The 23343-nt window shown below is 42.4% G+C and overlaps 1 protein-coding gene across 5 annotated transcripts in view; it reads right to left on the reverse strand.

Annotated features, from left to right (window-relative positions):
• Positions 1-23343, reverse strand: part of BTBD9 (BTB domain containing 9) — a 416431-nt gene that overhangs the window by 87675 nt on the left and 305413 nt on the right. For all 5 annotated transcript variants that reach the window (XM_032647940.1, XM_032647937.1, XM_032647941.1 and 2 more), the window contains exon 8: positions 22612-22801. In XM_032647940.1, coding sequence (XP_032503831.1) covers positions 22612-22801 — 190 coding nt within the window. The remainder of the gene's footprint in view (positions 1-22611; positions 22802-23343) is intronic.

Genomic DNA, 23343 nt, shown 5'->3' on the forward strand with positions numbered 1-23343 from the left:
TCAAATTCTATAGTGCTCTACAATTTTCAAAAATTTCACACACGTGATTTCATATAATCCCATAATAGCCATTTTTTAAATCCTCTACCCCTATATTGCCCCTCCCCCTCCCCTTCTCCCCCACTGGTAGCCACTAGTTTGTTCTCTATATGAAAGGGATTCTAATTTATGTGCTAGGATGCATATTTGCTTGGAATGTAGGCTTAGCCAGGAATGAAAACCCCTCTGTTGAGTCAACTGAAAAAAAAGCAAGCACAGCTTAAGGACACTAAAGGAAAAATTGGCTCAATCTCTTTTTTGCCCATGGAGAGAAATTTTGTTCTAATAAGGCACAACTGTAAAGCCCACCAATTCCCTTCACTTCTTTCCCTGCCAGCAAAGTCTGTTCCCCTATCTTTGCACCTGCAACAACACAGCAATATTTCCGATTTGTAATCTGCCAGAAAAGGTCTGCCCGGTGAGCTGGCCCAGGACAGACACACTCCCTCTGACGTTAATTGAGAGTAGCTCCTTAAACATACCCGACATCCCCCCACCCACACATCAGAAGTCATTTTCAAAGGGGCTGAATAAAGGAAGCTGCAAGCCAAGATCTATTGATGCAGCTCAAATCTGTGTTTAGCTGTGGCCACAAACCCCTCCACCTAATGAGCACTGCATGAAATGCCTGGTGATATTAAATACCGTCTCCTCCATCTTCCTTATTCTCATTGTGGAATTTCCCTGAAAAGCAGTGAAGAGCTGGGCTTTTTTTAATTGATTAGCAGATGTGATTTTGCTTACATCTTCCATAAGTGCTCTGGCTGGCTGCATACCATTGATTACTGGGGTTCAGTTTACAGCAACTAATTGCTCTCCTTGCTGGTGTTTTGATACAAAATTCAATAGCGAATATGTTTTCAAAACTCTTGTCTTTGTGACTTGAGTCAGAAGTGACTTGAGGCAAACCCAGTGGACTGAGTTTTCCCTTTTTTAAAATAATTGCTCTCTCATCAGTCTGTGAAGAAAGTTTCCAAATTATAGCATTCTAATTGGAAAGTCTGCATTATGCATGCGATGACAAACTATGTTGTGCTGAATGGCATTTTTTTCATACTTTTCTTAAGGGATTAATTCTGTGCCAGATTGTGAACAATGGCTGAGGTTTAACACTTGAGATCAACAGCTTCTCCACTGAATTGGTGTCTTTTAGATCAGCAGCAAATATCTGTTTTGCCTGCTTCTAACTGTCCATTGTTCGTGGGAGACTCCACTGGAAGGCCAGGGGTCAAGGCTGCTGCTCTTGCTGAGTTTTCCCATTTGGGTGAAAACAGACAACTAAGGGAAGATCAACTGCCAAGATATTAGTCATAAAATAATAAGTTATCATAAAATCCATTTCCAATCTCTCAAAGTCAAAGCTACTTCTGATCTCAAAACTTTGCACAGACTATGCTTCGTTAAAAATCTTCAGAAATTAAGTTCTTCAGAAATAATTGTCTTCCATTCAACAATTCAACAAATATTTCTTGAGCACTGACTAAGTGACATTAGGGAAGTCGCTCTCCTAGTTCCAACATTTTGTACTTTTCTGCAACAGCCTATGCAGTACAGGGTTTTGGAGTTTTTTGGGGGCATATCTGTCCTTTACGTAGTAACTCCTCTTTATTTCTCTCTCTCTCTCTGTCTATCTATTTATTGGCCGTGCCGTGCAGCATGCATGGGATCGTAGTTCCTGAACCTGTGCCCCCTGCAGTGGAAGCACAGAGTCTTAACCACTGGACCGCCAGGGAAGTCCCAGTAACTCCTCTCTTTGAGAACTATTTCTGGCCCAACCTTGAGGTATATGTAGGGGGTTCCTGAGCTCTGTAGACCCAGTTGCATTGCAGGAAGACATATGACCCCCTGGTGGGCCAATCAGATTTCATATCAAAAATTTAGAATTATGTAAGATTTTAGCATAATTGGCTCTGTTCACTTAAAATGATGATAAAAATGTAGACATTCTGGAGTGACCCTCTTTCATCAGAAGCTCAAAGAAATAAAGAAAGTCATCTGCGGTGAGAAGCAAGAAGACAGATGGTATGGCCCAGGAAGGGCTGTCTGGGTCCGTCGCAGGATTCCAACATCTGATTTTAGTCCCTATGGGAGCCACCAGAGTTCCTGCCCTAGTGTTCCATGAGAAATTCCCCAATCACTTTAATAAACTCACCATTTAGGACTTAAGCCATCTTTACTTGGTTTCTGCAGCTTGGAAACAAAAGGGCCTAAGATAAGCTCCTAGCAGAGTGCACAAAAAGAGCAGACATTCCGATGATGAGGATGACAATGATGACGGGATGGCTATGAGACCAGAGAGACTATGCGGTGAAGAACAGGGGTGGTGAGGAGGCTCACTCTGGACAGCAACCTTTTCATTCAAACATGAAGAAGATCCCTTGTGGAAGCCAAGAGTGCGAGGACTGCAGTGTGGGGTGAAAAGGCAAAACAGGTTTTGGAATAGGCTCTGTGAGGCCGACCGAGCTGCAGGGAGGGACCTTTCAAAGATGGAGCAATCAGCGTGGGTTGTAACTCTCTTCCACAGTGGCACCGAGGGAACAGGAGGGAAGAAAGCAGGATCGACAGTGACAAGGAAGAGACAGTGCAGGATCGGGGAAGTGAAGGGTAGCTAAGAGTATTTACCACTTCAGGCTGCTGAGGAGTTAAGTGGGGTCAGAGGGGGCTGACTACGTTTCAGAATAGAGAGGGACTGGAGGTCATGACGCAAAAGAATGGATGTGATGGACGGGAAGGTGAGGCAGAAAGGTATGAGGTTCTGGTCACAAGGGAAAATTTCAGTGCTTTCACCTCATTCAGAAGAGCACAGTTCTCACTCTTCTGAACGAGGAGCAGAAAGACAAACATCACGTTAGAGGCTCGGTTTTAATCTCTGCTATTGGGAGGCAGGAGGGAGCCTGTAACAGCTGCCAGAAGTCAGTACAGTTTCAGGGGAACAACTTTACTGGTGAGAAACTGGGATTTTCCCAAAGATGAGAGGGATCCTATTGTCAGCTGTCACAGGGTTCAATTATGTAGCTTCCTCCTCAGGTGGGGAGCAAGGTCAAGCTGAGAAAGGCTGCTGGAGGCCACAGGCCCAAAGTGAGATTCTCAGCGGGAGACTGGAACTGAGAGCCAGCGCTTTAACAACGCGTGTGGAGCGGACCAGGTAGCTGCCCTGCAGATTCCAGACACGGAAACCCCTGAGGAGCCGCCACCACGGGGGCCCTGCCTCTAAGTGGGCCACAACCTCTCAGGGCAAAGGGAACACCAGGAGAAGAAGAAAACACAGACTGCTCGACAGATGGAAGGGGAACTTGGGAAATACGTTAGAGTACATCAGAGAGTCCACGTACTGTCTGACATTGTTTAATCTCTCATATATCTTAGAGAGTGACTTCTCTAAGAGAGGAAGAAATAATGACACTGGCTAAATAATCTTCTTTTGCAGCTGGCAAGGGAAAAGGTAAGTGCAAGCTCTCGGCTGTCTGGCATATGCAGCTTCTGTGTTTAGTCACTGAAGCCCCAGGATGAGGAAAGGTGAGGTTATGTGTACACGCGGGCTCCACCGCATAGGCTACTTCACTGAGAAAGGGGGGGATAAAAGGAGGGGCCTTCCTCCCACCAAATCTTATGTTCTGTACAGTATAATTCAGGTGAGTTATCTGAAAGTGGAGAAATGCCAATGGAGAGTATACCTGCAGGGTACGGCTACGTGGAAAGCTGGATGGGACACAACTTTGAGACAAGACAAAACTACCAACTTTTAACAGCTAATTGAGACCATCATTTCACTCCTTGAAGGGACTAAGTTTTTAATTTCAAGTTTTAGGTGATGACATAAAAGGTAACAGCATACTACCAAATAACATGGCTGCAGTTGCAATATTCAGAAAACACTGAGTGTGGAAAGAACGGTGAAGAGCTAATCATAATCTCACCTCACATTCACACAGACCTCAACGGTTTCAAAATGTTTTTGCATACATTACTGCATTTGGAAAAAAAACAATTTATAATCAGCACATTTCCTGCTTTCAATGCAAATCTATTTTTCTAAGTTACTTGGTTAATTCTTTTACATGAGCTAAACATTGAATAATCTGTAAAAAGATTGCTTGGGCAATCACTTGGCAAACCCTTTATTAATAAGTAAGTTTTGGCCTAGGCTTAGATTTCATCTTACACAGTCCAATTTGATGAAAATTCTTTCATTTCATGTTTTCAGTGTGGATGTATGAGAAAATTTTGTCCAGGCCAAACAGCCCTTGAGAAGAAAAGCAGTTTTCTTCTATTTTCCAAGGTGACTCTTTTCAATACAGCCCCTTCCTTAAGGGGGATGTTGGCATCAAAAATACTGGGAACCATTTCAAACGGTCTCGTTATATTTTAAGACGGTCACAGACCTCTGCGGCAGTGGCACACTAGGCAGGTATGCGGCCTTTACAGATCTCTCCCTGCGTTTAAATTTGGCGTCATCAGTTCCCCTCTCCGCAGCAAGGCTAGCTTCCTTGATCTCAGCAGCTTCCTCATCATGACATGTATACAGTCAGTGAGCTTGGCCCGATTTGGCTCAATTTGGCTCAAGTAGGATCAGAAAAGGATGTGTAAGAGGTAGAAATGGAGAGGTCCTGCCCAGACCACGGGGCTTAGCTCCTTAGGGATCAAGTCCAGCTCCATTTCAGCTTCATTTGCTATTAGGGGCTGTTGTGATTTTAAAAGGTCAGAATCAGTCTCTTCCGTTAACAGCTGAAGGCAGTATGCATTTATGTGAGCTTTCCTTTCCCCTGTCCACAATTCTATGAAATTATTAGGAGAGTGAGAAGAAGGGACAGGCATGTTAAATAGCTCCGAACTCATTCATCTGTCAGTCGAGTGGTAGGGGTTTTCCTTCTTGGATCTTTACTTACACCTCTGACCCTTGTAGAACAAGTAGCCCCAGAGTGGCGGGGGAGCAAAGTCACCTGGTTCCAGGTTCCCTGCGTAACACCACCCAATCCCCACCCCACACCCCCTTCAGCTTGCAGGACCAAGTCCAGTCAGGACCATGCATGGCTCGTTGTCCCCAGCACAGTGCCTTACAGATCATAAGCTCTACTGGGTTGAACAGAAGGAGACGTGGGGACAGGACAGGAGACGATGATGGAAAGGAGACGGAACTACAGGTAAATCACCCTTCTCACATTATGAGCTAGCAGCACAGCACCTTTTTTTTTTTTTTTAATTTAAAAAAATTTTTTATTTATTTATTTTTTGCAGTACGTGGGCCTCTCACCGTTGTGGCCTCTCCCGCCGCGGAGCACAGGCTCCGGACGTGCAGGCTCAGCGGCCATGGCTCACGGGCCCAGCCGCTCCGCAACCTGTGGGATTTTCCCGGACCGGGGCACGAACCCGCGTCCCCTGCATCGGCAGGCGGACTCTCAACCACTGCGCCACCGGGGAAGCCCCTACTATTTCATTTCTTGAGCTCCTTCTCCTGCCCCTCCTCTGACCACTTGCAAATATGTGCCCACATGCACACAGCCTATGAAGCACCAAGAAGCAGAGCCAAAGGGGAATTTAATAAGCTCCACAGTTCCTTTTCAGTCCCTTGGGTCAGGTTTTCATAGGAATCCGTATCTGTGGGAGAACTCACACTTTAGCTACAGGCGGATCTCTGTATTCTCTCAACCTGGTGATAAAGGGAGAGAATGGAAGGGCAAAACAAGGTGGGAAGGCTAGACTCCGAATACTATAGGCAAGAGAACATTTCAGCAGGGATGAACTACAAGGCAAAACTCTTCCTATTCAGTCATGTAATCTCTTTATTTTTGTTCTCACCAAATCTCTTCTCTGGTCTCTGAACACTGCCAGTACTATCTTCCCACAACTCTCTCTTTCTTACCAGCCTGACCTTTTCACCTTTTCACCCAAATCAGATCTGGGTTTCAACCTTTGCTCCAGCTTAAAATCATCTTCTTTTCCCCACAGGGCATCCTCTACAAAGTTCTGAGCTCTTTCTGAAAATGATTTTAAAACACTTGCCCATCCAATCTAAACCCCCGTGCTCCTTCCGCAGTACCGCGTGTGCTGGCCCTGGCTCATTCCTCCTTCAGGTCCTCTCTCCACTAAGTGGCTGCTTTCCTCCTGTTGCATTCCCAAGTCTCGTATTTATCCCGTTAGGTCCTGCAAGAAATGCTTTCCTGAGCTCTCCCTCATATTCACCCGGCCTAAATTTCTTCCCTTTAAATCCCTTCTCTAATGAACTTCCCTCACGAAATTCTTCTGTGAAGGCTTTCACATGAAAACAACTACACTCTAAAACTATAATAAGTTGCAAGTGCTATAAAATTTAAACACTTAGAATAAGTAGATTATTCTACTTGAAGTTTGAGGTATCTGACAAATCATAATCCTCCATGTGGTACATGATATACCATTAAAATAAAGACATTAACGAGAATAATATTATAATAATAGCATCTTCTTCACAAATATGTAAAAGTGAGAGTCCTAACGATGGTAAGTACTTATAAACAAAAGATAATTAATCAATTTAATAAATAACCGTGTGATAAATCTTTTGAAGAATGGCAAAAAGCAAGAAAAAAAGTGAGATTTTATGTAATTTTTTTATAACGGCTAGAGGGAAAAACAGCTAATTATGTTTTTCAATGGAATTCTTTTGATCACCGGCCACTCAGAACAGTTTTCTTGATCCAGGTCTTCAAAGCTGGGATCATAAGTTTTAATTCAAATGTTTTCAACTGAACATTAATAACTCTAACTTTTCTAACTGCTAAACAGCCATAATTAAATCAAACTGGTGTGGGTTACAGGACCAAAGCCTAAACGGGCAGTTGCCTTTTTTTCCCTGGAATCACCTATGCTATTTCCCCAGAGTGGGAGGACCAGGCAAAGGCTGTGAATGGGATGGGGTCGTGGGTTCTCTCACTTCTGCAGAAGATGTGAGGGTGCAGTTTCTGTCTCATAAATACTCACCAGAATTGCAGAATAGCTTCCCCCTGCCTCCCACGTTTGTTTGGTTGAAGGATCGTCAGACAAGAGAAAAACACTCCCTATTTGGAATGTATTCTGCATGAGCTGCCTTTTTAGAAATAACCCTCCCAGGTGCTGACATGAATATTCACAAGAGTATGCCGGGCACAGGGGCCAGTCTCTATGCCATGTACACTAATCCTTCAAACTGTATTCGAGGCAAGCTACCAGGGTAAACTCCTATACAGGAACTGGGCTTTCAGGTGATGGATATTGGATGGCCGAAAGGAGAAAATCTGAGCATAGGAGGCAGAGATGAATAAATCACTCATATCCGTCTAAGGCCCTGCTGCAGCTAGACTTGCCACTTTGACTCAAGCACAGCATGAGGCTTCATTAGAATACTGTACTCTGTGAATTAAACTGTTTCTTTTGTTCATCTGGCTTATCCTTCCTAATCAAGAAAAACAAACATTTATCTCCCCTGTGCCCCACAGCCCAATCTGTTGGACCCCTTTTTACTTTCTTCTTGCTTGGCTGATAGGACCTACACAGGCATCCCAAGAACACAGTTCTGGTACCATGCAGGCACCCAATGCAGGCATGCTAGCGTACACACACACACACACCTCACACCACCCCACTTTATATCACTACCCTGACTCACATTCAGAAAGGTATAGGCAGAAAAGATTAAGAACCTCACAAACCAGGGAAGGAATCACGCCCAAAGTGGTGAGATCACAGACTTCTTAGGAAGTCTGGTACGGAATCCCCAAGATCAACACTGAGATTCATGCTGAGGGGACCTGGCTAAGGCATAAGGGGACTTGGTTAAGGACTCAGCCGGTCTGAGTCACACATGAAACTGTCATAACTTAACACTCTTCAGACAATCAATATTTAAGTGTCAGGGGCTGGGAGACATCTCTGGGGGTCATTTCCCAGGAGCTGGTGCTAGAACTGTTCCAGCTGTAAGCACCGTTCATGCCCTAATAGCTTAGGACATTTAGGAGCTTGGGGGATCCTGGCAAGTCAAAGGAAGAAGGAATATGAGCAAGGAAGAAGAAAATGGTGTAGCTTCAGTGACATTCTAGATCAAGTTATCTCCTCAGCTTATTTGGACCACAAAGGGCTCCACTAACTCTCCTTCAGCCTCTGATAGACACAAGGACATTCCAAGGCAATATGCAGCAGTGCCATCAGATGGGACAAGAGTCCCAACTCTGCTTCTAATTTGCAACCTTATCCTCTCAGATTTATAATCTGTTAAACGGGGTGTGAGGGTAGCGGAGGAGAGGGAAACAGATTCTAACTTGGATGATCTGTGGTTCCTTGTTTCTTTAATTTTTTTTTCTTTTAATTACAAAGTAATACATGATAGATCCTTTGGTACTTCTTATAAAGTATCCATAATAAAAAGGTGTTTACTAAATGCAAAAAACGTAAACCAATATTTTCAAAAATGTTCTTTAGTAGCAGAACCCCTTTTACAAACAACGTCTTAGAAGAATATCAGTACCCATAACAGATAAAAGCGGAACTGCTCTACTAAGGTCAGCTTTGGGGCTGAAGCCTCATCTGCCAGACTTCCTACTGTGGCAGCCCCCCCAGGCTCATCCCCCATAAAACAGAGAAGGAAAAACCACTGGGTCATGGTGTATATCTTGACCCCAAACTAGATGCGGATATTAATGTTCATATCTTTTAATAACAGGCTTATAAATATTATTATTCACATTTTTTGAAACCATGAATGGCAAATGAGTTCCCTAATTCTTCACTTTTGCCTTTATGGACTAGAGTTCTTAGTGAGGAAAGGAGCTGAATAGATAGAGCATTGGTAAACTATGGCCTGTGGCTGCCTCTTCTTGTAAATAAAGTTTTAATGGAACACAGCCATGTTCTCTCACCAGAGTTGAGCAGTGTGACAGAGACTATAGCATACAAAGCCTAAAGTTACTATCTGTCCCTTTTTGGAAAAAGTTTGCCAGTGCCAGGAATAGACAGAAAACTAAAGCTCTTCTTACTGAACAGTAAAGATTTATGGCACCAAGGTAAGAAATAAAGATATAGTTTAAAGCTAAGCTTAGCCCAGAAATGGCTAAAATCCCTTTATTCTGTTGAAAGTGTTTCAATAGATTTTCATGTAGCAAATTCCACATGGAGTTTTTAGATTCTGCTATAGTCCTAATCCCATCGCTGTTACTGTGACAACTGTACCGATAATTCTTGGCTTGCTTTTCACCCCAAGTTTCTGGTATTTCTGCTAAGAGTAAAAGAAAAGGAAGGAAGGAAGGAAGGGAGGGAGAAAAATTCCAATTAAAAATGAAAACCTGAAAACCATTCCCAAACCCTCTCTGTTCCCAGGGCTGATGAAGTGCCTAGGTGCTACATTCTCAAACTGAAGATATTTGCAAGCAGAACAGTCACTGACCACCACCCTCCAGATCTCCACTAAATAGCATGGAGGCAGCAGGGTAGGGTGAAGAAGTTATAGAGACGTTTAAAGTCAATAAGTAATACACACACAAAAGTTATATAGTCAATAAGGCAGTTAATATGACAGCAGTAAAACACTAATATCTCAGTTATATGGGAAGATGACATCACAGACTAAACCACACCAATTAGGTAGACAGGGTTGTTTATTGGTCACCAGGAGAAAATGGATTTGCAAGGCTCTATCCCCTTGCTATCTCTCCAGTGCTGTCTAGTGTGATTATAAAAAGCATCTTACAAGAATACCTGACCAGGACAGTCTATGACCACAAAACAATAAAAACATTTTGCTGCTTAGTGTTTTAACAAAACTACTCATTGGGAATCTTTAATGAAACCAGTTTTAAATGGATGACTCTATTTCCATGTTCTTCCCAAACAGTCCCAAATAATCGCCGTGAATTCTCTACTTTTTCCCTGAGTCTAAAATATACAGCTAAAATCTCACTATAGTGAACACAATCATGACAAAGCAATTTACCTATTCTACTAAGAATGTTATTATCAACAAGATACTATTTATTGGGTCACTGCCAATTCTCAAATAATTCTCTATAGATAATGCTTTATCTATTCCTAATAGGACTATCATGAGCTTCCTAATAAAAACACTATTTGATTATAGATGTTTATTATTATTTTAAACCTTAGAGAAGAAGTGAATACAGAAAGTGAGATATCAAGAAGAAAATTGACAAGGGTTTGCATTAGACATCGGGGGACAATTAAATGATATATGCCTAAGAGAATTAGGAACAAGATCTATTATCTTAGACTGCAACTACTCCTTCCCACAAGGTTCTTGAGGTAAGTACACGCCAAGGAAAGTCCCAGCAAGTGGGAAGCAAAGGGACACTTTATTGCTAGTAGAATTTTTGACCCAAAACCCTAATCAAAAGGCATAAGCACTCCTTTTCCCCAAGTTGGTTATGCCTGAACAGCTTCACCCAAAGCAAGCTAGGAGGCCTGTTCTGTCCCTTTTCCACACCCAAAACTTATTCTTGCTTTTTACCACTACAAGTTAAGGAAGGATCAACCCAATACACATTTTAGTACCACCAAAACAGAGTGAGTAGAGGAGAGATCATGGTCCCCTGCTGCCTAGCACTGAGCTATCCCTGGGTTGAGGCAGTAATCTTACCCTGGCCACCCTAAAATTTAGAATAGGAAGTAAGAATGCCCAAGGAGAAGAAAGGATAGGTGTGTTTGTTGTGAGGACAGATGAGAGGAGAGAGAGAGATGGGGAGAGGTAGGAACAAAGAAGGAGGACAGGGCCTCTTTCTAGGAGAATTAGTCCTGGCCCATCCCACTTAGGGCCTAGTGGAAGACAAGAGACACAAGAAGTGCTTCCACTGAAATGTGGCCCACTCTTGTTCCTGCAAATTCACGCATCTGATCAGCATCTCCCCCAGAAAGGGACTAAATGCTTTGACCATAATTACCATTTTGGGGAGGAGTGAAATGGGGATCGGGGAAGGCACAAAGAAATGCTGGTAGGAAAAGCAGAAGGTATTTTAATTTTTTCTCCCAAGATCTAGAATTGTGGTATTGCTATAATCACCTTCCCGCTTACTGTACTTCACATTTCAAAAGTTCCAGAAACCAGAAATATTCATTGTAATCCTACAAACACCACATTCCAAGACTTAGGAGGAAAAGACTGGAGGTAGTATGACAGTTATTCCCCAATATCCCCAAATCAGAGGTCTTTTAATGTATCTTTTCATGCTAGGGCTGATGGGCATGAGTGTTTTAGCTCCAGATCTTAAAAACTGAAAATGTGGGGCTTCCCTGGTGGTGCAGTGGTTGAGAATCTGCCTGCCAATGCAGGGGACACAGGTTTGAGCCCTGGTCTGGGAGGATCCCACATGTCGCAGAGCAACTAGGCCCGTGAGCCACAACTACTGAGCCTGTGCATCTGGAGCTTGTGCTCTGCAACAAGAGAGGCCGTGACAGTGAGAGGCCCGCGCACCACGATGAAGAGTGGCCCCCGCTTGCCACAACTAGAGAAAGCCCTCGCACAGAAACAAAGACCCAACACAGCCAAAAATAAATAAATAAAAATAATAAAATTTAAAAAACTGAAAATGTTATTTCCAGCAGGATTTTTGACATAGTTTAATCTACCATTTCAAAATAACATGGATAGGGCTTCCCCGGTGGCACAGTGGTTGAGAGTGACGCCTGCCGATGCAGGGGACACAGGTTTGTGCCCCGGTCCAGGAAGATCCCACATGCCGTGGAGCGGCTGGGCCCGTGAGCCATGGCCGCTGAGCCTGCGCATCTGGAGCCTGTGCTCCGCAACGGGAGAGGCCACAGCAGTGAGAGGCCCGCGTACCCCCAAAAAATAATAATAAATAATAATAACATGGATACGCAGTGAAATTTCTGATATTAGAATTTTATATGTACAGAAAAAAGTCAAGTCCCTATAACCTGGTTAGGTAAACAGGTATTTTGGTTAATCAAATATGTCTGGTTAACAGACTCCATATGGATTGACAATTTTAACAAAAATTCAGAAATGTTTAAAATAAACTTAACTAGAGTAAAACCACACCAAACAAAATGTATTCTCCTTTTGATCAGAGGGTACTTGGGATCTTGCCTGCCTCCCAAATTTTATTAGGTACATCCACTATCACTCTGCTGGTAAAGCATGAAGATCAGTCACAGTAAATTAAATGCTAGGTAACAATTTGTAACAGAAACTTAAAGGTTTTTTCCAAGAGGTAAATTTCATGAATAAGAGATCAAAGATATATAATCAGTAATGCTTCTCACTTTGGAGCAGAATTACCCAGTAAGCAGATATAAGCTTTTTATTTACAGAAAATTTTTGAAGCTGAGAATAATATAAAATACAATTATTATATTTACTGTTTTAGATGCATCCAGAAGCTGTGGGCATTAAAAAAAGTAAATGGAAAAAAACCCTACTGAGTTATACATTTTAATTAATTAATTAATTAATTAATTAATTTTGTGGTACGCGGGCCTCTCACTGTTGTGGCCTCTCCTGTTGCGGAGCACAGGCTCCGGACGTGCAGGCTCAGCGGCCATGGCTCACGGGCTCAGCCGCTCCGCGGCATGTGGGATCCTCCTGGACCGGGGCACGAACCCGCGTCCCCTGCATCGGCAGGCGGACTCTCAACCACTGCGCCACCGGGGAAGCCCCTGAATTATACATTTTAAATGGGTAAATTGTACAGTATACGGATTATATCTCAATAAAGCTGTTTTTTTAAAAATAAACCAAACACATGAAATATGGAGATCTATAAAAATTCCAAAGTAGATGTGAAATGTCAAGCAGGAGGTAGTGTCTGTGGCAGAGTTGCTGACTGGATGAGCCAACTCCTTACCATGACCCTCAGCTTCTTTGCCAGACGTGCTAGGACTGACTGCATGACATAGCTCTACCTGATAACTAAATGGAAGTCGGCTAGGTGGGGCTTCAAATAAAGCTTTGGCTTTTCCTAATAAAAAGAGACAGACTTGACTGGCAGGGCTCTTTACACTTTTACCACTTTGCCCTCCTTCTTCCTGCCTAAATGCAGATGTGGTAGGTAAAGCTGTAGCAGCTGTCCTGTTCTCTGAGGCAAAAATACAAGTAGAAAAGACCAAGAAAATCAAAGAGCTCACTGAATTGCAGAACCAATCCTAGCAGCCACCCACCTGTAGACTTTTTGCTATGTGAGACCGAGACAAACAAACAACAGCAAAACAAAACCAAAATAGTTTTAAAAACATTTAAAAAGGTTTTCTTGGGAATTCCCTGGTGGTCCAGTGGCTAGGACTCTGCAGTCTCACTGCCGAGGGCCCAGGTTCAATCTCTGGTTGGGGAACTAAGATCCCACAAGCCACACAGTGCAACCATAAAAAAATAAAAATAAATTAATAAATAGTCTTTCTTAATCAGGTTCTTTGTTATTTGCAGCTAAATGTAAGCTCCTTTGGAGCATATGAGGGCTAGTAATAAAAATGAAGTTTTATTCATTTATTTTTAATGTGTCAAGTCTTAGCCATAGCATTTAATGGAAGGTTCTGTAATTTATATCCTTAAGAAATGAGAGTGGCTTGAACCAGAAGCTACAGTGCCTTCTCTCATTTTCTTTTTAAGGCCATAAGAGGCTCTGTAGGATTGTGCAACAAACTGGAATCTTTGAAGGAAGAGTTTTAGCACTGGTGGTATCACCACGTTGATGGTAGAGAAAAAGAGAAGGAACTCAAATTATACTGTAGTCTCTTCACATCTTAAATGGAGACAGTGAAGCAGCTAAAACTCCAGAGCTACTGAAAGACATGGCAACTAAAAGGACCATTAAATTGTATGGAAAATCTAAACAGTCTTGACTGGTGTTTGGTTACAGTAAAAGGATAATGTGGCAAGGGTGGTAATGTCATAATCACTGAGGGACATGGTTTCAGATGTCATAAGTAAAAGGAAGAAAGAGGATCCTTACCATTAGGTCTTAAGGGCACAGGAAAGAAAATACAGGCAGAAGTAAAAGCACACTCTGCATTTATCTATGTAACCAATACTCCTTATACTGAATTTGACACATTGTTGAAAGAGGTAACAAAGCAGAAAAAAAAATGGTTCCTCAGCGGGAGCTAAGGCCCTGAGTGTCCAGGAAAGTTGCTGAAAGGAGCCCTTGAGGGGTACCAACCAGCCTGTCATCATAATCACTTTTCCTAAGAGAAGGATGCAGAATGGAAGTGGATGGATGGGGAAGAAGCAAGAAGGGGAAGTGGAAGAGTTTTTCTTGTCTCAGTGCTTCTGCTTGTTCTTCACTAAAGATACAAGAATGTTTTGGTCAAGTGCCTCTGTGGTTACCAGGTTACAAAGGGCAAAGTTTAAAGAGAGAGGGAGAGAGGGAGAGGAGAGAGAGACAAGACAGACAGACAGACATCAAGTGCTACCATGATGCACCAAAAGCATCTTAACAAGGTGACAAATTGGGGCTCCTCGGGAAAAAAATTTCTGATTTAAGAGTATCTGAGGATTGAAGGTTTTGAAAGATAGATTACTGTTTTGGATTAATTCAAGGAGTAATTTCTTAAATGAAGGTGACCCTTCATCAGATTTCAGAATAGCTTCATTTACTTAATACTCAAAAGATAGATTCAAGCAATTTGATGTATTAAATCTGTAGAAATTTTGGTGAATTTGCTGAAAGTCCTATGCTTCTGCTAGCCCTTAAGAGAACAGGCACATTTCTGTGATCCTGTATGGCTGATCTTGGGGGAAGCAGTGTTTGGAACACCTGTCAAAGTAAAACCACAGAAGGAGAAGGTTGATGCTTTCCATTCATTTGATCTTCCAAGGTGAATGATTCCAGTTTTTAAAATGATTGTTTAAAGCAATACTGGTAAAGTATTTGTTTCAGAGGGGTATCAAATGAACGATTCTGGATAATTACTAAACATACATTTGTGCATGAAACGTTGTGTCAAATGGGGTGATATCCTCTGTAAAAATGTCTTCTTGATGGGTTAATCTTTGGAAACTGAAAGGATTTTTCTTTTCATGTATTCAGCTATATTTTATGATGACTAGTTGTCAACTCCTCTAATCGCTCAAGAGAAATAAATGGTTGACATGTGAGGTAAATCAAACACATACACACTTTTGGGGGGAGCATTTAACCTTTCCTGTTTTTCCAAAGAACATCTGAATTCTAGCCCCCCTCCTGTATTTTTAACAAGCAATTTAGTTGCCATAGCAATACTTTCTGGTTTTGAGATACATCTGGGATGAAACTAGCTGAGACATATTTACCATTCGCCAAAACTCTGCTGTTTCCAGGCTCCAGGATTTCTGGTCGCCTTAGTATTCATGACAGTTCAGACTCCAGCATCTACTGAGAACCACAACTATAATTTTTTTATTCAACAATTTTTCTCGGAACCAGAGTTCTGAGGTCTGAGGGTGATAAGAGAAGACTTTAGTGCGATGCAGATAGGCTGTGAGAGAAACAACGTTTGGTAAATAAATCATGGATCAGCAAGACAAGGAAGAATTCCTTGGTTCAGGGCTGTGACATGACTGATATGAAGCAAATTTGGTAAAATGTCTTTCCAATTTTGACTAGAATTATAGGCAATCTTAATCCAAGCCAGAGGAGTCATATTTTTAGAAGTTTGTTGTATTCTTTAGACTACAAAAAGGAAACTTTTCACTCTCTAGGTTGCAAAGAAGGCTGTCCTAATGTAAGTAAATGTATGCTTGCCTGTGCAGCACTCAGATAGAATGAAATGGAAGCAGCATGAAACTTGAGGCAAGAGTCCTTACCTGTGCTCCTGTCAGCACCTAACACCAGAGTTTCGTCTTAGTCATTTGCTGGAGATGCCAGATCTTTAGCAGTTCCCTCACATATACTTAGAACAGACACACTGAGCAAATATGATGTCCAATTTATTTGATAGACAGAACTCCCTTTAGTTGCACCAACATACTATGTTGTCAGCTCAGTCAATGAGTGTTTACTGAGTACTCACAGCACAGAGTAGTGTACTAGGCACTTGGAAATCATTGCAAAGACCCAAGTCCATCTCAATACTACAATCACTATCTTCAACTTGAGATTATCTGTGGTTCTACAAGAACTTGAGGGCTGCACAGACGTAGAAAATACTCAAATAATTACAAAACATCATTTGAGTCATTGGTTCAATTTCTCTCCCCACCTTCATGGACTAAGCCTTCATTTGGAGCTATTAAACAGGACACAAAATGGAATGGTTTGTGATTCCTCTCCTTTTTCTTTTCTGTGCTTATCCTTGGGAGGGAAGTGGACGAGCAATAGCTTGGCAGGGTGGTCAGCAGTGGGAAGAAGGAAAAACAGCAGTGAAAAAGGGATTTCTGATTTACAAACTGAATAGATAATCTAGAATGGTTGCAGCCACACAATAGTGAAAGGGCAGCTGAACTGGGTGTGGGCTTAACAGCTCAAAGAGAAGGAAATATATGCTGGGATGAATAAGGAGCACAGCGACATATCTAATTTTTTTTTAAAAAAGGATTAACTTTTTTTTTTTTTTAAAATCAAAAGGATTAACTTTCTACTGCTTTGTTTTTTCTATGTTTAATAACTGCAAGGCATAAACTGATTTGTGGTTCAGAAATTCTGTGCCAGATTAACTTTTATCAGTGGTAGAACTGGGTTTTTTTTCCCTATTGCAAAGTAAAAACCTCCTCCCGACAGACTAAAGAGATTATGAATACCCACCAAGAGCATACTTTGGGTTAGATCCATTTTGTCCTAACGTATTATATTCATATAACATTTTCCGACTGAGGAACTCAAAATATTTTTGTGTCATTAACTCCTTAATCCTCATAACACCCAGAGAGACTATGGGTTTATTTAGTTGCATCTACCTGCACTGTTGCATCTTCCAACAGCCTACCTACTCACAATTAGGTTAGTTAAAGCATTACGGGTATTTTACTTATAGTACTGCATTATCAATTACAAAACCATCATTTTCAAGCTAATGTAAGAATTGGTAATTTAATTGACTACCTAATAATGAGGGTTTCAACAAAGTGCTGTCACTTACTAGCTGAAAAAGACTGGGTGATACACACGCCTAATGCACAGCATATGTGATTTCTCATACTAACCTGAAAATACTTAAAAGGATATCATGATTAGCAAGTAGAAAGATAATAAGTCTTAAACTAAGGCGACAGAGGGACTATAAACTAAGACTTAGGTAGATTTGGTTAGTTACTATGTGGTCGTTTTATGTGGTCAGGCCTCTGAAGATTTCCTGTTATTTAAATTTTAATGTTTTTTAAAAAGGCATGAAAATGATATAATTACTACTCGTTACCCACTTTTAAGGCACATTCCAGGCAACTTCTCTCTTTTTCTCTCAAATAAAATGAACAAGTTACACTGTGCCTGTAAACCTAGCAACAAAACAAAGACAAACTCCTTTATTTCCAAGTTATACTGCCTGCTCTGGCCCTTGGGAAAGAGAAATAAACACCAAAGATGGGGAGAAAGTTTCATATAAACTGCAAGGACTAGGACGCCTCCCGCTGTCTCTTTCCTGGGAGCTGACTGGACAAAGGCTGGTCAGGAACAAAGAAGGTGGCTTCTAAAGGCACGATGGCTCCCCAGCTCCGCCCCTCCTCTCCTCAGCAAAGAAAACTCTCCTCTAATGGTGCTAATGAAACACTGGGACGGGTTTGTGGTGGTGGGTGGGATGGTTTGGGGAGCTGGTGACTGAATATAGGAACAGTAACAAAACATCTCAGGGCTGTCACCTCTGCAAGTCACCTCCATCGCCTTGCCTCTTACTCTCCTCCCCTCTCTCACTCTCCTCCAGCCACCCTGGCCTCCTTGCTGCTCCTGCAACCTGCCTCACGTGCTCTGCCTCGGGGCCTTGGCACTCTGCCTGTGAGGCTCATCCCCCAGGTCCCCCAATGGCTTACTCTTCCCATCCTTCAGGCTCTGCACAGTGAGACCTTCCTGAACACCCAATCTAAAGCTGCACTGTCTCCAACCCCTAGTCCTCCCTTCTCATGGCTCCATCTTTGAAATATCTGACATATTACAAATAGTGTTGTTTACTGGTTATCCACCACTGCCCCCTCCCCCAACAAGAATGTCAGTTCTGTGAGAAAACTGATGCTTGTTTTCTGGATTCAATGCTATAGCCCCAGGGTTTAGAATAGTGCCTAGCACACAAAAAATGTTGAGTGAATGAAAGAAAATGAAGGGAGGAGGAGACAGTCAGAGATCAGGATTCAAGGTCAGCCTTTCCAGGATCCACAAGGGTACTTGCCATACCAGACTCACTAGCAGGACTAGGTTCCCACTGACTGTGGTTAGCTGTGGGCATTGTCTGTCAAGAAAGAAGCTGGGGACTTCCCTGGTGGTGTAGCGGTTAAGAATCCGCCTGCCAATGCAGGGGACATGGGTGGGGACATGGGTTCGAGTCTTGGTCCGGAAAGATCCCACATGCCTTGGAGCAGCTAAGCCCACGTGCCACAACTACTGAGCCTGCGCTATAGAGCCCGTGAGCCACAACTGCTGAGCCCGCATGCCGCAACTACTGAAGTCCGTGCGCCTAGAGCCCGTGCTCTGCAACGAGAAGCCACCACAATGAAAAGCCCACGCATTACACTGAAGAGTAGCCCCCGCTCGCCGTGACTAGAGAAAGCCTGTGCGCAGCAACGAAGGCCCAACACAGCCGAAAATAAATAAATACATAAATAAAAAAAAAAAGAAGAAAGAAAGAAGCTCTGCTTGCCTACCCAGCTACAGGGGAAATGCTCAGGAAAGGAAGAAATGGTTTATGTGGATGAAAACAGACAAACAAAAGAAATCTTATCCACACAATAATTCTGTCCTCTCTCAGGAATAAAGAATGCAATAATCAAGATAATCCATGTTTGAGACATTTGCCTCTGTGTTCACCACCTACAAAGAAACCCGAAATTTTAAAGTCAGTATACCTTGTGATTGGGCCCCCAGAGGAAGAGGTTCCAGAACTGCCAGATCTCCCCCCTCTTAGATGGAGAAAGTGTTAGTCACTCAGCTCTGTAATGCTCTCCCTCTAGGCGTTGATTTGGAATCTGGGCTTCTTTGGATACAGTGACTAGGAAAGCAAGTGAGTCATCACAAGCAATAGAAGCCATGGGTCAAATGTCACTGACTAATCAACCTGTCATTTGTCAGTTACCCATCCCCATGAAGAGGCACCACTGATGTAGTTTCCTATCAATAAACATCTATCTGGGCACATCAGCTGCTGCTAACCATGGCCTGCCGAGATATCCAGCATCACCCAGAGGCATTGGTGGTTAAGAAATCCCTCTCCCTTTCTTATTGATAATGTCACAGAAGAGGGAAATGCAGTTCCTGACAACGTAATGTTAGTTTCATAGAGACGTGTCTCTCTGAGTGTTCAGCCAGTTTCATGGGGCTTCAATTGCATGGATTTTCTCACTGCAAAAGCAACAGCTGGGTGTAAGGAAGGTGGAGGCTTCACGCGGTGCTGAGATACACAATCCTGCCTTCGGTTGTGCTCGTGCTCATCATCCCCCTCTGAGTCAGGAAAAAAAATTGTTTGGGGATTTAAAGAAAACCAAATGGCACGGTTCTCTCTTGTCTCTCTTAAGCTCCAGTAACACCTTTTATCTGGAGTCAGATTCAACATCTCTGACTGTTTGAGTAGAGCTAGAGGCCAAGGTAGCCTTGCCACATGAAAAGCTTGTTTGTCTCTTTCTGAGTTGTCACCTTGGCAATGACCTCACGAGGTCCCTGCTCGATCTAAAATTCTAGATCTCCCACTATACCCGCTATAATTTCCCCTTCTATCTTGATAGACTACCTCATCTGCACATTCAATCTGTCAAGGAACACTTATTTCAAGTTGTCACAGGCTTCATATATCGGGTGAGGCTGGGAGGAGGCAGCAAGTAAACAATTATAATACAAACATGACAAATTCTCTGGGAGGAATTACATACAGAATGTACGGAATCATTGAATAGGGATGTCTAAATCAGCCCAGGAGATGATAGAAGGTTAGGGAAGCATTCCCAAAGGAGTGAAGTCTTGAAGGGTTTATAAGAGCCAGGTAAAAAGGGGTGATGAGAAGGTAGTGAGACACACATGTAATGAGAACAGCATGTTCTAAGAGTTGAAGGCATGGGGTAAGAGAGGGGTGACATATGCAAAACTGCAAGTAGCTGGATAGGCTGAGACAGTACGTGTAGGGGTGGTGGAGAGGCAGGAGACAAGGCTGTACGGACAGAAGTGAGTCACATGTTCTTTTTTTTTTGGCAGGACGCGGGCCTCTCACTGTTTTGGCCTCTCCCGTTGCGGAGCACAGGCTCCGGACACGCAGGCTCAGTGGCCATGGCTCACGGGCCTAGCCGCTCCACGGTATGTGGGATCTTCCCGGACCGGGGCACAAACCCGTGTCCCCTGCATCGGCAGGCGGACTCTCAACCACTGCGCCACCAGGGAAGCCCAAGTCACATGTTCTTAATGCCGTTGTCTGAACTTTCTCCTCAAGGCAAATAGTAGCCATGAATCCTCTTAAGAAGGGGCATGACCACATCAGATTTGTGGTAACAGTGTGGGAGATGGTTGCAGGTGGGGAAAGAAGAGCTACATAGAGAAGAGAAACTACAAAGATGCAACTATGGTGATGGCAGTGGGGATGGGGAAGACAGGAAGGATTTGTGAGATATGTAGGAGCTGGTATTGACAGCTGACTGGTTCAGTGGGGGAGGTGAGGGAAAGGAAGGAGTTTAGGAAGATTTCCATGTTCTTGGCTCAGTGGATGGGTGGATGAGCAGTACCGCTAAATCAGATGAGGAAACAGCAGTGTGAGGCAACTTGAGCAGGGAAAGGGGAGAATGGTGGAATTCCATTTCTGACATATTGCTTTGAGATGCACAGGGACCGTTGTTGGATGGGGGGTGGAGAATGTGGGGTGCCAGGTAAGCAGACAGAATACAGGGAACATTAAAAGAGAGTGGGCAGAGCTGCTAAGCTGCCAGTTTGCTTCTATCTTCATTGGCAAGAAGACTGGTTTTCAAATTAGAAATGGCAGAACAAACATAAGAGAAAACTGAAGCCCCAAACAGGTGAAGTGAAAGAAAGTATCTAGTCATTTTAAATGATTTCAAGTCTCCTGCTCAGATGAGTTACACACCAAGCCTCTGAAAGAACCTGCAGATGCAATCTCAGAGACACGATTGGTAATCGTCAAGAATTTGTGCAGACTCTAAGACAAGAGAAGGACAACTGTTTTCCAGATTTTTAAAGTAAAGAGAAAAAGATTGTAATGGGAAATATTCAGATAAGTTTCACACCGTTTATGACAAAGATTCTAGAATGACTTATTAAATAGATGGCTTATGATTACTTTAGTTAATGCATGCAGCTGAGAAGAAGGAAGGAGGGCGCGTTGATGGCTATCTGGGGGAAGTTTATTTATACTGCTAGCTTGTCCACACAGATTGTGGCTTGTGTCCTCCCCCTTCCTAAGCACGAAGTGAGTTGTCTGGCCTGCAGTATGAATTCAAGGCTTCTTTATCTGTGATTTGCTGCCTGTGGTACTCAGCCTGTATGTGACCCTTTATGAAAAGAGGTTGACAATTTAAATGAAGAAACCAACAGTCTGAATTCTCCAAGAAATCCAGCATCACCTGTCAGGGTACCCCAGGGAACCGACAAGCAGTGTTAACCTCTGCAGTTATTAGCTTAGACATCAATAAACCTTTGTCTATTAGAATCCCACTACCTTATTTTTTGTGCTCTTTCTTTCTTTACACATACTAACTTTAAAATGAGAACAGTAAGGAAACAGTAAGGAAAATGTGGAACAGCATGATGGCAGGAAGGCAGTCATGTCTCACCAACATCTCTACCTCTGGCAGGCTAAGATATAATGTAAAATATCTTGTGTTAAAAAAAAAATATATATATATATACACACACACAACATTAGTCTTTCAGAGACCTTCTTAGAACCTTAAAAAAAAAAAAGGGCAGCCTATTTGAGACCCAGATGACTCTCTTGAACTAAAGTATATCCTCTGGGAGATGTCACCAGTGTCACATTTTAAAATTATATGATCCTACAAATCAAGCAATAGTGGGTTAAAGTTCCCTTCTTAAAGCAAAGCAAAACAAAACAAAACAAAATGAAAACAACCAAAAACCCAGATGTGAAGATTAGTAAAAAGATCTTTTAGAACCACGTTTCATATTCAGATCTGTTTGGTTCATATATAAAGTCATTTCTTCGAGTTGAAAATGATTTCGATATCCAGTAAGTCCCTAACCAATACGAACTGAGACTTGTGCCGTATCCAGGGAGAGGCCCTAGTCCTCTCCCTCCACAAATCTAAACTAGTCCCTCCACAAGTCTAACTTTGGTGCATCTCCCCACCAGAAAATCCAAACAAGCACCTTGTATATCTTTGTCCCTCATTTTCCATCCCCTCCTCTCAATATTTAGAGCAAAGAACAGAAGAGTATCTTCACTGAAGTTACTGGGATCGTCAATGTACCAAAACACAATTTGCACGTGTCTTCCATTTTAAAAGTAATAAATGAAAGGGAATCTTCTTACCGTATTGACCCAATCATGTATGGCTGTGCCAGTTGAACCACAATTGCACCACTTCCTAGCTGATGACATGTATAGCCAGAATCCCAGTCATAGTTCTTAGTGTCCCCATTCAGCAAGGCATTTCGGCTCCGACTGACTCCTTCAATCACGCTGGCACAATCAGCAATTGTTGCAACGTTCTCCATGGGAACTGTGAATCCAACACAAGATTCAGCATCAAGATAAAGAAGCCAAATATATCCCACCAGTGTGCTATGAACAAAATTAATTAATTACTATCAATAATAAAACAGAAATTAGAGCATCTTGATTATCTCAAGATATGAACACATTTCCATGCCAAACAGCTTTTAAAAAAGATGAACCTGAGGCTGGAACAAACCAAACCACATGGTAGCAATTAACCCTAAAGAATTTTATTACAAAGAAACATGATACCCCATAAAATATAGAACGGATAAATACATTGTGAAATATTACTACAGTGGGAAACCACACAGTAGAGATTAATTAACTACAGCTATATCCAAATTGATTAATCAGAAAACAAAGTTGAGTGAGAAAAGCAAGGCACAGAAAAACACAGTGCATGGGTTCATTTATATAAAGCTTTTTAAAAAGGCAAAACTAAAAATATAATTTGTTTAGGGATACATATATAAATGTAAAACTAAAAAGGAAATCCAGGGAATTATTACACAAAATTCATGATCATTGGTATGAGAAAGAGGG

This window comes from Phocoena sinus, chromosome 11 (assembly GCF_008692025.1).
Source record: "Phocoena sinus isolate mPhoSin1 chromosome 11, mPhoSin1.pri, whole genome shotgun sequence".
NCBI lineage: Eukaryota > Metazoa > Chordata > Mammalia > Artiodactyla > Phocoenidae > Phocoena > Phocoena sinus.